The sequence below is a fragment of the Bison bison genome, unplaced genomic scaffold, assembly GCF_000754665.1.
Source record: "Bison bison bison isolate TAMUID 2011002044 unplaced genomic scaffold, Bison_UMD1.0 scf7180017864123, whole genome shotgun sequence".
Lineage (NCBI taxonomy): Eukaryota > Metazoa > Chordata > Mammalia > Artiodactyla > Bovidae > Bison > Bison bison.
Window position 1 is genome coordinate 195,096 of NW_011494695.1, and position 13,308 is coordinate 208,403.

Here is a 13,308-nt window from a genome sequence, read left to right on the forward strand (position 1 = left end):
ACATGTTTCAGTGCCATTCTCCCAAATCTTCCCACCCTCTCCCTCTCCCACAGAGTCCATAAGACTGTTCGATACATCAGTGTCTCTTTTGCTGTGTAGTTTCTATACCTTGAATTCTCTCATCTCCAGGATCTTGTCCCTAATTGTCTTTGTTCTAAGGCCTCCTCGGTTTTTTTCTTTTCTGGACATGGAATCTAGTTCTTCTGTTTTGAAACCAGATTTGAATTCTTGACTCTGTAACCCTGGCTTCTTTAGCAAGTTGCTCTCTGGAATCAATTCCATGATAAGAGTTGTGCATAAATGCCTTGATGAGGGTGTGTAATTGAGAGGAGTGTAGCTGGTATGACACTGTCTTTTCTACTTTGAATCTGCTCTTAAGGGTGATCTTGGTATTGGCTTGATTCGAAGTCATCCTCAGGTTCTGATCTTTTCTGGAGTCAGTTCTAGCTCTTTGATTCTGAAACCAAATCTGGATTCTAGGCTCTTCAGTGTTATTAAAGGCAAGTCTTCATTTGGTAGCGTAATCTGGATAAGGGTTTTGGTTAAAAGTGTTGATAAGGGTTTTCCGTTGACCTGTGAATTTGATATAGCTTCTGTCTATACTTTGTTGCCATGGTGTTAGAGTTGTCTTGGGCCATGTTGGAAGAGAGTCATGAAGTCTAAGGATTCAACCAAGAGACTTCCTTTATCTGTTTTTTTAACAACGCTTTTAAAATGTAAAAATCAATTCTTAGCTTATGGGTCATATAAAAACAGGCTGTTTTGCTGACCCCTGTTTAAGTGTTCCTGTAGAATAGAGCTCCAAAAGTAGACTTGGTCAAAGGTATCCATTGAAAGTTGGGACACATAGTGTCAAATTGCTCTGCAAGACTTTGCCAGTTAATTCCCTTAACAGTGATTTATTGAGAACGTTAGGATGCATCTGTGGAGCTCTTTTCAAATACTAATTTTATTTTTTATTTCTCTTTCTGACATTTAGCATTATGTTTAACTCCATGTATAAATATTCCTGCCTCTCCATTTATGCAGAAGCTTGGCTTTGGTACTGGGGTAAATGTCTACCTTATGCAAAGGTGAGTATAAGATTTCACGTTAACATTTTTACATGGAACCATAGTTCCACTGTACGTGGAGACAAAAAGGAATGTGAACATGCAAATATTTAGACCTGGGGTATGTTCATATTTTTGCCAGAGCTCTACCTGGTACATCTTTCTCCTAGCTTCCTCTTAATGGGTTATTAAAGGAGAGGTAATTTGTAATTTTTCCTTGGCTTGTGTAGGAGGGGAAAAGGACACAGAAAAGGGATTCCTGTGTGATAATAACACAGGATTCTCAATAAGAAAACTTCAAAGAGGATACCAGTGTTGGGAGATATCAGTGACTATTAATCCCTTCTATCTGGAGAGTTGTCTTCTCAGGATATTCTCTTCTAAAGAAGTAATATTTTTATTTATGTCATCATTAAGTGAGAAGGGCAGATACCTGATTCTAAAGTAGGAAAATTGTATTAAAAGAAAAATGGAATACTAGAATAGATGCTTATAGCTAATAATATTACATATGGCAACAAACACATTATTACAAAGTTGTTTCTTTTATTCATTATTCTGTACCTAGTTTCATGTTTATTAAGTGGCAAACAGTTATGTACTGTTTAGTGCTCCCTAAGAATTAGCCTGATTAGTCCAAGGCAGCATATCATTAGCTTTTCTAGGTTTACGTTGTTTCAAAGAAATACTTCCTCAAGTAAAAAGCTGGTGAATCGAGACTAGTATAGCAGTTATATGTAAGTGGGTCTTCTTGAAGTGTCTTCGCAGCTTAAACACCCCCTTTTGTGTGTTTGTCTGCTGTTAGTTTTTTGAACTTCCATTTTTTAATGTCTAAAACTCTGGCTTTAAGTTATTTTGAAAGAAAAAACTTATCACAATTTCGTGGCTAGTCTCATTTTTTCTTCCTTAAAAAAGTTTTTTTAGAATGTGAAGTGTGTTGTTAGCAAAGTTATACTGTATGTGACTTAATTAGAAAACTTCATTGGAAATAGCAGTTCCCGCCTGACCCTCCCAGTCCTCAATGTGGCTCTGTTAGCTTGGGATTTGTAGCCTCAGTTCAGTTCAGATGCTCAGTCGTGTCCAACTCTTTGCGACCCCATGAATCGCAGCACGCCAGGCCTCCCTGTCCATCACCAACTCCCGGAGTTCACTCAGACTCACGTCCATCAAGTCAGTGATGCCATCCAGCCATCTCATCCTCTGTCATCCCCTTCTCCTCCTGCCCCCAATCCCTCCCAGCATCAGAGTCTTTTCCAATGAGTCAACTCTTGGCATGAGTGGCCACAGTACTGGAGTTTCAGCTTTAGCATCATTTCCTTCCAAAGAAATCCCAGGGCTGATCTCCTTCAGAATGGACTGGTTGGATCTCCTTGCAGTCCAAGGGACTCTCAAGAGTCTTCTCCAACACCACAGTTCAAAAGCATCTATTCTTCGGCGCTCAGGCTTCTTCGCTAGATTTCCTTTGCCTCTCAGGTGAATTGGATCCTCTATTTTTCTTGTTTCATGTCTTAGTATTTCTTGGTTTCCATCTCATTCTGGTTGAAGACATTTGTTAGTGCCCCATGAAAAACAGAAGATACATTTTTGAGAATTTACTTTTCTAAAAATGTTTTCATTTTATGCTTGTACTTGAGTGGCCTTTTTTGTTTTTCTGGGTTAGAATTCTCATTCAGAAGTATGTTCTCCCCAGAATTTTGAGAACATTGTTCACTGCTGCTGTTGAGAATTCTGAAGCCCCTCTGACTGCTGAGTCTTTGTGTTTCTGTTCTATGTTGTCTCTTCCTCCTGCTGTCTTATAACCTTATATGGTCTTTTGTTTGTCACCGCTGTTCTGCATTTCACAGTGACATGCATGGGTATGGCCTCTTGGAGCCTGAAAATTCCTATTAAATTTTTGAGAGGCTATTTTTAAAAATTACTTTGTTGATCATGTTCACCCCTTTTTATCTGTCCTTTGTCTTGGATGTGGGATTTACTGGCTTAATCTTTGATCTACCTTTATTTTATTTTATTTTTGGTCTGTTTTTCTATTTTCTCTTTTGTTCTATTAATATTTTCTGGGAAATCTTCCCAACTTCATTTTCTGATGCTTCTATTTAGTTTTTCATTTTTGTCTATCTTGTTTTTAAAAATTATCTGAAAGTTTTCCTCTTTAAAAAAAATATAAATTTATTTATTTTAATTGGAGGCTAATTACTTTACAATATTGTAGTGGTTTTGCCATACATGGACATGAATCTGCCACAGGTGTACATGTGTTCCCCATCCTGAACCCCCCTCCCACCTCCCTCCCCATCCCATCCCTCAGGGTCATCCCAGTGCACCAGCCCCGAGCACCCTGTCTCATGCATTGAACCTGGACTGGTGATCCGTTTCACATATGATAATATACATGTTTCAATGCCATTCTCCCAAATCATCCCACTCTCGCCCTCTCCCACAGAGTCCAAAAGACTGTTCTATACATCTGTGTCTATTTTGCCGTCTCGCATATAGGGTTATTGTTACAATCTTTCTAAATTCCGTATATATATATATGTGTTAGTACTCTTGCCTGGAAAATCCCATGGACGGAGGAGCCTGGTAGGTACCAGTCCATGGGGTCGCTGAGGGTCGGACACGACTGAGCGACTTCACTTTCACTTTTCACTTTCATGCATTGGAGAAGGAAATGGCAACCCACTCCAGTGTTCTTGCCTGGAGAATCCCAGGGACAGGGGAGCCTGGTGGGCTGCCATCTATGGGGTTGCACAGAGTTAGACACAACTGAAGTGACTTAGCAGCAGTAGCAGTAGTATACTGTATTAGTGTTTTTCTTTCTGGCTTACTTCACTCTGTATAATAGGCTCCAGTTTCATCCACCTCATTAGAACTGATTCAAATGTATTCTTTTTAATGGCTGAGTAATATTCCATTGTGTATATGTACCACAGCTTTGTTATCCATTCGTCTGCTGATAGAGACATCTAGGTTGCTTCTATGTCCTGGCTATTATAAACAGTGCTACGATGAACATTGGGGTACACTCATCTCTTTCAATTCTAGTTTCCTTGGTGTGTATGCCCAGCAGTGGGATTGCTGGGTCATATGGCAGTTCTATTTCCAGTTTTTTAAGGAATCTCCACACTGTTCTCCATAGTGGCTGTACTAGTTTGCATTCCCACCAACAGTGTAAGAGGGTTCCCTTTTCTCCACACCCTCTCCAGCATTTATTGCTTGTAGACTTTTGGATCACAGCCAATCTAACTGGCGTGAAATGGTACCTCATTGTGGTTTTGATTTGTATGTCTCTGATAATTTACTCCTTGGAAGGAAAGTTATGACCAACCTAGATAGCAATTCAAAAGCAGAGACATTACTTTGTCAACAAAGGTCCGTCTAGTCAAGGCTATGGTTTTTCCATTAGTCATGTAGGATGTGAGAGCTGGACTGTGAAGAAAGCTGAGCGCCAAACAATTGATGCTTTTGAACTGTGGTGCTGGAGAAGACTCTTGAGAGTCCCTTGGACTGCAAGGAGATCCAACCAGTCCATTCTGAAGGAGATCAGTCCTGGGTGTTCTTTGGAAGGAATGATGCTGAAGCTGAAACTCCAGTACTTCGGCCACCTCATGCGAAGAGTTGACTCATTGGAAAAGACTCTGATGCTGGGAGGGATTGGGGACAGGAGGAAAAGGGGATGACAGAGGATGAGATGGCTGGATGGCATCACCGACTCGATGGACATGAGTTTGAGTGAACTCTGGGAGTTGGTGATGGACAGGGAGGCCTGGCGTGCTGCAGTTCATGGAGTCGCAAAGAGTCAGACACAACTGAACAACTGAACTGAACTGATAATGAGTGATGTTGAGCATCTTTTCATGTATTTGTTAGCCATCTGTATGTCTTCTTTGGAGAAATGTCTGTTTAGGTCTTTGGCCCATTTTTTGATTGGGTTGTTTATTTTTCTGGAATTGAGCTGCAGGAGTTGCTTGTATATTTTTGAGATTGTGAGTTCCTTCATTTGCTATTATTTTCTCCCATTCTAAAGGCTGTCTTTTCACCTTGCTTATATTTTTCTTTGTTGTGCAAAAGCTTTTAGGTTTAATTAGGTCCCATTTGTTTATTTTTGCTTTTATTTCCAGTATTCTGGGAGGTGGTCATAGAGGATCCTGCTGTGATGTATGTCGGAGAATGTTTTGCCTATGTTCTCCTCTAGGAGTTTTATAGTTTCTGGTCCTATGTTTAGATCTTTAATCCATTTTGAGTTTATTTTTGTGTATGGTGTTAGAAAGTGTTCTAGTTTCATTCTTTTACAAGTGGTTGACCGGTTTTCCCAGCACCACTTGTTAAAGAGACGGTCTTTTCTCCATTGTATATTCTTGCCTCCTTTGTCAAAGATAAGGTGTCCATAGGTGCATGGATATATCTCTGGGCTTTCTGTTTTGTTCTATTGATCTATATTTCTGTCTTTGTGCCAGTACCATACTGTCTTGATGACTGTAGCTTTGTACTAGAGCCTGAAGTCAGGCAGGTTGATTCCTCCAGTTCTATTCTTCTTTGTCAAGATTGCTTTGGCTATTCGAGGTTTTTTGTATTTCCATACAAATTGTGAAATTACTTGTTCTAGTTATGTGAAAATACCATTGGTAGCTTGATAAAGATTGCAATGAATCTATAGATTGCTTTGGGTAATTTTCACTATATTGATTATTTCAATCCATGAACATGGTATATTTCTCCATCTATTTGTGTACTCTTTGATTTCTTTCATCAGTGTTTTATAGTTTTCTATATATAGGTCTTTTGTTTCTTGAGGTAGATATATTCCTAAGTATTTTAATGGAATTGTTTCCTTAATTTCTCTTTCTGTTTTCTCATTGTTAGTGTATAGGAATGCAAAAGATTTCTGTGTGTTAATTTTATATCCTGCAACTTTACTATATTCACTGATTAGCTCTAGTAATTTTCTGGTGGAGTCTTTAGGGTTTTCTATGTAGAGGATCATGTCATCTGCAAACAGTGAGTTTTACTTCTTCTTTTCCAATTTGGACTCCTTTTATTTCTTTTTCTGCTCTGATTGCTGTGGCCAAAACGTCCAAAACCATGTTGAATAGTAGTGGTGAGAGTGGGCACCCTTTCTTGTTCCTGACTTTAGGGGAAATGCTTTCAATTTTTCACCATTGAGGATAATGTTTGCTGTGGGTTTGTCAAATATAGCTTCTATTATGTTAAGGTATGTTCCTTCTATTCCTGCTTTCTGGAGGGCTTTTTTTTTTTAATCATAAATGGATGTTGAATTTTGTCAAAGGCTTTCTCTGCATCTATTAAGATAATCATATGGTTTTTATCTTTCAGTTTGTTAATGTGATATATTACATTGATTGATTTGCAGATATTGAAGAATCCTTGCATCCCTGGAATAAAGCCCACTTGGTCATGATGTATGATCTTTTTAATATGTTGTTGGATTCTGTTTGCTGGAATTTTGTTAAGGATTTTTGCATCTATGTTCATCAGTGATATTGGCCTGTAGTTTTCTTTTGTGGCATCTTTGTCAGGTTTTGGTATTAGGGAGATGGTGGCCTCATAGAATGAGTTTGGAAGTTTACCTTCCTCTGCAATTTTCTGGAAAAGTTTGAGTAGGATAGGTGTTAGCTCTTCTCTGAATTTTTGGTAGAATTCAGCTGTGAAGCCATCTGGTCCTGGGCTTTTGTTTGCTGGACGATTTCTGATTACAGTTTCAATTTCCATGCTTGTGATGGGTCTGTTAAGATTTTCCAACAGAAAATCTTGGAAGGTTGTACTTTTCTAAGAATTTGTCCATTTCTTCCAAATTGTTCATTTTATTGGCATATAATGCTGATAGTAGTCTCTTATGATCCTTTGTATTTCTGTGTTGTCTGTTGTGATCTCTCCATTTTCATTTCTAATTTTATTGATTTGATTTTTCTCCCTTTGTTTCTTGATGAGTCTGGCTAATGGTTTGTCAATTTTATTTATCCTCTCAAAGAACCAGCTTTTGGCTTTGTTGATTTTTGCTGTGGTCTCTTGTTTCTTTTGCATTTATTTCTGCCCTAATTTTTAAGATTTCTTTCCTTCTACTAACCCTGGGGTTCTTCATTTCTTCCTTTTCTAGTTGCTTTAGGTGTAGAGTTAGGTTATTTATTTGACTTTTTTCTTGTTTCTTGAGGTAAGCCTATATTGCTATGATGCTTCCCCTTAGCACTGCTTTTACAGTGTCCTGTAGGTTTTGGGTTGTTGTGTTTTCATTTTCATTCGTTTCTATGCATATTTTGATTTATTCTGTGATTTGTTGGTTATTCAGCAGTGTGTTGTTCAGCCTCCATATATTGGAATTTTTAATAGTTTTTCTCCTGTAATTGAGATCTAATCTTACTGCATTGTGGTCAGAAAAGATGCTTGGAATGATTTCAATTTTTTTTGAATTTACTAAGGCTAGATTTATGGCCCAGGATGTGATCTATCCTGGAGAAGGTTCCATGTGCACTTGAGAAAAAGGTGAAATTCATTGTTTTGGGGTGAAATGTCCTATAGATATCAGTTAGGTCTAACTGGTCTATTGTATCATTTAAAGTTCGTGTGTCCTTGTTAATTTTGTTTAGTTGATCTATCCGTATGTGTGAGTGGGGTATTAAAGTCTCCCACTATTATTGTGTTATTGTTAATTTCCCCTTTCATACTTGTTAGCATTTGCCTTACATATTGTGGTGCTCCTATGTTGAGTGCATATATATTTATAATTGTTATATCTTCTTCTTGGATTGATCCTTTGATCATTATTTAGTGTCCTTCTCTGTCTCTTTTCTCAGCCTTTATTTTAAAGTCTATTTTATCTGATATGAGTATTGCTACTCCTGCTTTCTTTTGGTCTCTATTTGCGTGGAATATCTTTTTCCAGCTCTTCACTTTCAGTCTGTATGTGTCCCTTATTTTGAGGCGGGTCTCTTGTTGACAACATATATAGAGGTCTTGTTTTTGTATCTATTCAGCCAGTCATTGTCTTTTGGTTGGGGCATTCAACCCATTTACGCTTAAGGTAATTATTGATAAGTATGATCCCGTTGCCATTTACTTTGTTGTTTTGAGTTCGAGTTTATCCACCCTTTCTGTGTTTCCTGTCTAGAGAAGATCCTTTAGCATTTGTTGGAGAGCTGGTTTGGTGGTGCTGAATTCTCTCAGCTTTTGCTTGTCTGTAAAGCTTTTGATTTCTGCTTCATATTTGAATGAGATCCTTGCTGGGTACAGTAATCTGGGTTGTAGGTTTTTCTCTTTCATCACTTTAAGTATGTCCTGCCATTCCCTTCTGTCATGAAGAGTTTCTGTTGAAAGATCAGCTGTTATCCTTACGGGAATCCCCTTGTGTGTTGTTTGTTGTTTTTCCCTTGCTACTTTTAGTATTTGTTCTTTGTGTTTGATCTTTGTTAATTTGATTAATATGTGTCTTGGGGTGTTTCGCCATGGGTTTATCCTCTTTGGGACACTCTGTTTTCAACTATTATTTCCACAAGTATTTTCTCATGGTCTTTCTTTTTGTCTTCTTCTTCTGGGACTCCTATGATTTGAGTGTTGGGGTGTTTAACGTTGTCCCAGAGGTCTCTGAGGCTGTCCTCATTTCTTTTAATTCTTTTTTCTTTTTTCCTCTCTGCTCCATTTATTTCTACCATTCTATCTTCTTCCTCACTTATCCTATCTTCTGCCTCCATTATACTACTGTTGGTTCCCTCCACAGTGTTTTTGATCTCATTTATTGTATTATTCATTATATACTGACTCTTTTTTATTTCTTCTAGGTCCTTGTTAAACATTTCTTGCATCTTCTCAATCCTTGTCTCCAGGCTATTTTTCTGTAACTCCATTTTGTTTTCAAGATTTTGGATCATTTTCACTATCATTATTCGGAATTCTTTATCAGGTAGATTCCCTATCTCTTCTTTGGTTTGGTGGGCATTTGTCATGTTCCTTTACCTGCTGAGTATTTCTCTGCCTTTTCATCTTGCTTATATTGCTGTGTGGTTCCTCTTTATTGTGGAGGTTCCTTGCTGTGGATGCGGTTGGATGGGTGGCTTGTCAGGGTTTCTTGGTTAGGGAAGCTTGTGTCGGTGTTCTGGTGGGTGGAGCTGGATTTCTTTTCTCTGGAGTGCAATGAAGTGTCCAGTAGTGAGTTTTGAGATGTCTGTGGGTTTGGTGTGACTTTGGGCAGCCTGTATATTGAAGCTCAGGGCTATGTTCCAGTGTTGCTGGAGAATTTGCATGGTATATCTTGCTCTGGAGCTTGTTGGCTCTTGGGTGGTGCTTGGTTTCAGTAAAGGTATGGAGGATTTTGATGAACTCTTATCGATTAATGTTCCCTGGAGTCAGGAGTTCTCTGGTCTCTGGTGTTCTCAGGTTTTGTACTTAAGCCTCCTGCCTCTGGTTTCAGTTTTATTCTTACAGTAGCTTCAAGACTTCTCCATCTGTCACTTCCAAAGTGGTTCCCTCTTTTTATTTTAGCTTCTGTTTGCTGGTCTCTTCAGTGTCTAATTTCCACCCTGACACAAGGGGGCGATGGTGGTCACGTTTTTAGGCTCACTTGTTCAGTAGTGCTGTGGGGAGGGAGGAACACTGCAAAGCAGTATCACTGGCGTGTGTGGGGAGTGCTGGCAGTGTTTCAGCCGCACTGGGTTTGCCCCGGCTCACGGCGTGTATGCTTCCACGGTCTACACTTCTCAGGCTCTAGGTTGCTCTGCCGGGAACTGTCTTAGGCCGGCCCTGGGTTGTATGCATCTCCTAGGTCTTAGCCGCTCAGGTTCAGGTTTTCGGGTACTCCACAAAGGCGCAGATCGTTTGGGCCTGCGTTTTGTGCCCGTCCCAGGTCCGAGCAGCTCAGGTGACCAGGTGCTTGGTGAGCGCAGTCACCCCCAGGTGGGGAGGGGGTGTGTCTTATTGCCTCCCCCGTCCAAGCTGCTCGGTTTTCTGGGTGTACAACTGGCGTGCCTTCTTAGGTGTGCCGTGTATCTCTTCAGGGGAGCTGATCTCTGGCTGTGACTCTCTCAGCAGATGTCAACTGTCCAGAATCCCAAGAAGTCTTGGTTAGCAACGAAGCCTGCTTGCAGTTTGGTAGAGGATGCCTCTCTGGGGCCGTGATTGCCCGCTTCCAGCTCTGGCTGCCCTCGCCTGCCTGTCTCCCGTGGGGGATGGGCTGGTCCATAGCTGGCTAGGTCTGCTCAGTCTTTTGTTCTGTGAGCAGGCCTGGCAGTGTCTTAGGTTAGGGCTTTTCACGGGATAGTTCTCTCTCTTTTTTGTCTCTCTCTGTCTCTCTCTCTGGCCACAGTCTGGGTTGCTGTCTCACGTTAGTTCCCTTAGATTGCCCTCAGGGCATTCAGGCCCTGTCCTTACCCTAAACAATGCAGTCTGCGGCTCCCTGTCCAATCCCTGCTTGCTAGTGGTGGATGTGAGCGTCTGGGATGCTTCTCTGCTGGGAGTTGCCGTTAGGCATGTAATCTGTGGGTTTTAATTATTTATTTATTTTTCCTCCTGGTTATGTTGCCCTCTGAGATTCCAAGACTCGCCAAGGACCCGCTGGTGAGAGTGTTTCCTTGTGTTTGGAAAGTTCTCTCTTTTTTTAAGACTCCCTTCCCGGGACAGATCTCCGTCCCTACCTCTTTTGTCTCTCTTTTTATCTTTTATATTTTGTCCTACCTCCTTTCGAAGACAGTGGGCTGGATGCCTTTCTGGGTGCCTGATGTCCTCTGCCAGCATTTAGAAGTTGTTTTGTGGAATCTGCTCAGCGTTCAGATGTTCTTCCGATGAATTTGTGGGGGATAAAGTGGTCTCCCCGTCCTATTCCTCCACCATCTTAGGACCACCTCTCAAGTTTTCCTTTTTAAGATGGCATCCCATGTCTTGTGGGGATGCTAGACATGTATATCTTGAACCTGGATGTTGATAACACAGGTGTGTTCAAGTGTGAAAACTCACTGAGCACTGCAGGCACATTTGGTCATGAATTGCTCTGTTGCCACATAGACCGCAGGTTCTCAACTGTGTCAGTCTACCTCAGGCTAAATACCTTCTGCTTTTTCCCTTTCAAAGTCAGTCTTCAGTCTTCAAACTGAAGTTTTATTTCAGTGGTACCTGAGAGGGATCAAATTTATATGTGTATGTTCATTTTAATTCAGAGTATATATTATTTACTGTTAAATTTGCATTGCTGGATTAAACCCAACATAGTTGTGATGTATTATTATTTTTTAATAAACTGATAGAATCATTTTGCTATTGTTTAGAATTTTTGCATCTGTAAGTGAAATTGGTTTGTGATTTTTCTTTTTCTGTTGTCCTGTATGATTTTTGTCCCTTTTCATTCTATTCCCTGGAATGGTTTGTATGAAATGGAATGATATGTTTCTTTACAGTTTAGTAAACTCAACTCTAAAATTATCTATGTTTTGTATTTCTTGTGGGAAGATTTTTAAACTCTTGATTACGTTTCTTCTTTTATCAGTTTTCTTAACTTTTTTAAAGAATTTGTCCATTTTACCTTTTTATTGGCTTAAAAGTTCTAGTATTCACTTGGATATTTTTAAAATCTCTGTTGTATATGTCCCCATTTTTGTTGGCAGTATTGTTTGTGTCTCCTTTTGTTTTTTCCTTGTGCAGTCTCAACAGAAATTTGCCCGTTGTATTAGCATTGTCTGTGAACCATCTTTTGCCTTGGCAACATTTTATTCAGATTTCATAATAATATCCTTCTCATTCTGTAACCTATAGGTTAGGATAGGATGTAGGTAGGTTAGGGCATATGGAAAAGGTGAAGATGGACTCGCTCACTGAGTTATAAATAATCCAGAGCTATGGGTACCCCTTGAGACTTGAAAAATACATTTTTATATTAAAAGAACATGGAAGAGGTTATTCCCAAATGCTATTGTTATCTAAAACTGGAGGTTTAAGAATAGTTTAAGTAAACTTATGCATGATAGATGTATATGAACTGAGAAATCTAGTGATCCTTTGAATACATGTATTCTGATGTTAAAAAAAGGTCCTGCAGTCACAGAGCTGTGCCCATGAGCTAGTACAGAGCTGAACATGATTTCTTGGTTCCATCTCGTTTTATGTTCTTATGGTTGAACTTTGCAATCTTTAACTTTTGAGGCTCTTTGGCTTGTGCCCAAATGCTGCCTACATTTTGTTCTTTGTAATTGGCCATACTCATAAATGCCTACCTTACGGGGTGAACAAACCTTTCCCTGACTTCATGTCACCTGTTTGTTTATTTAGGCCTCAAAACAGGTATACCTTAAATGTTCTTCAACAGCTGCATCTTCCTAGAAAATAGACAATTTACATTTTTTTTCCTATTAGTATGTTTATTATTATCTCCCTAAACATATGTATATAGTGAGAAGTATATAGGATGAATTGTTTTGTCCATTAGAGGCATAATATTTGTTGGTAAAAAACAGTCTGTTATTTGCATGATTACACACGAGCCAAATGTATTTTGTACATTTCTTCTTTAAATTGTTTCTTAGAAATTAATGTTTATTACTTTAACATTCTATAATTTATATCTGGTACATATAGTTAAATGCTTTTTAAGTAGTTGGTAGTGACATGATTGAGTGAAAAAATTAGAAAATACTATAGAAATTTTGAAGTTTAAAATCTATAACATTTTGTCTTTTTCCTTCTAGTTTTCTCTTTTTAACCCTTCCTTTCCAAAGATATCAGACTTCTCTTGTAATCAGTAGATTTATCAGCTGTATGTACACAGTTATAAAGGATATATAACAGAAATGTTGATAGTCTAAAATATTTACAAATTAAAAAAAAACTAAAATACTCTCAAAGTCTTTTTCAAAATGTGGAAGTTTCTATTAGTCATTTGAACTGTATTATGGTTATTAATCTTTCTGTACATTTTTGGTTACTTATTTTTTAAGATCTCCAAGAGGTTTGTCTCATTCTCCTTGGGCTGTGAAAAAGATTAATCCTAGATGTAATGATGAATATCAGAGTATGTATCAAAAGAGACTAACTGATGAAGCTAAGATTTTGAAAACACTCAATCATCCAAACATTATAGGTAAGTTCACATATTACTTAATAACAGTATCTAGTATAGTATCTTGTTTATCTGAAATGGTTTACATAAAATCTTAACTGCTTTCACTAATAATAAGTGAAGAAAGGCGTGATGGAGTTTGGCAAGAATCCAATTAATGTGAACATTGTGAAATAAAAATTAGTGGGACTTCCCTGGCGATCCAGT

General features: G+C 38.8%; 1 protein-coding gene across 1 annotated transcript in view; it reads left to right on the top strand.

The window, feature by feature from the left end:
• The window catches only part of PBK (PDZ binding kinase), a 32,789-nt gene that overhangs the window by 4,644 nt on the left and 14,837 nt on the right, over positions 1-13,308 (top strand). The window contains exons 3-4 of the mRNA XM_010839593.1: positions 980-1,073; positions 12,980-13,122. Coding sequence (XP_010837895.1) covers positions 980-1,073; positions 12,980-13,122 — 237 coding nt within the window. The remainder of the gene's footprint in view (positions 1-979; positions 1,074-12,979; positions 13,123-13,308) is intronic.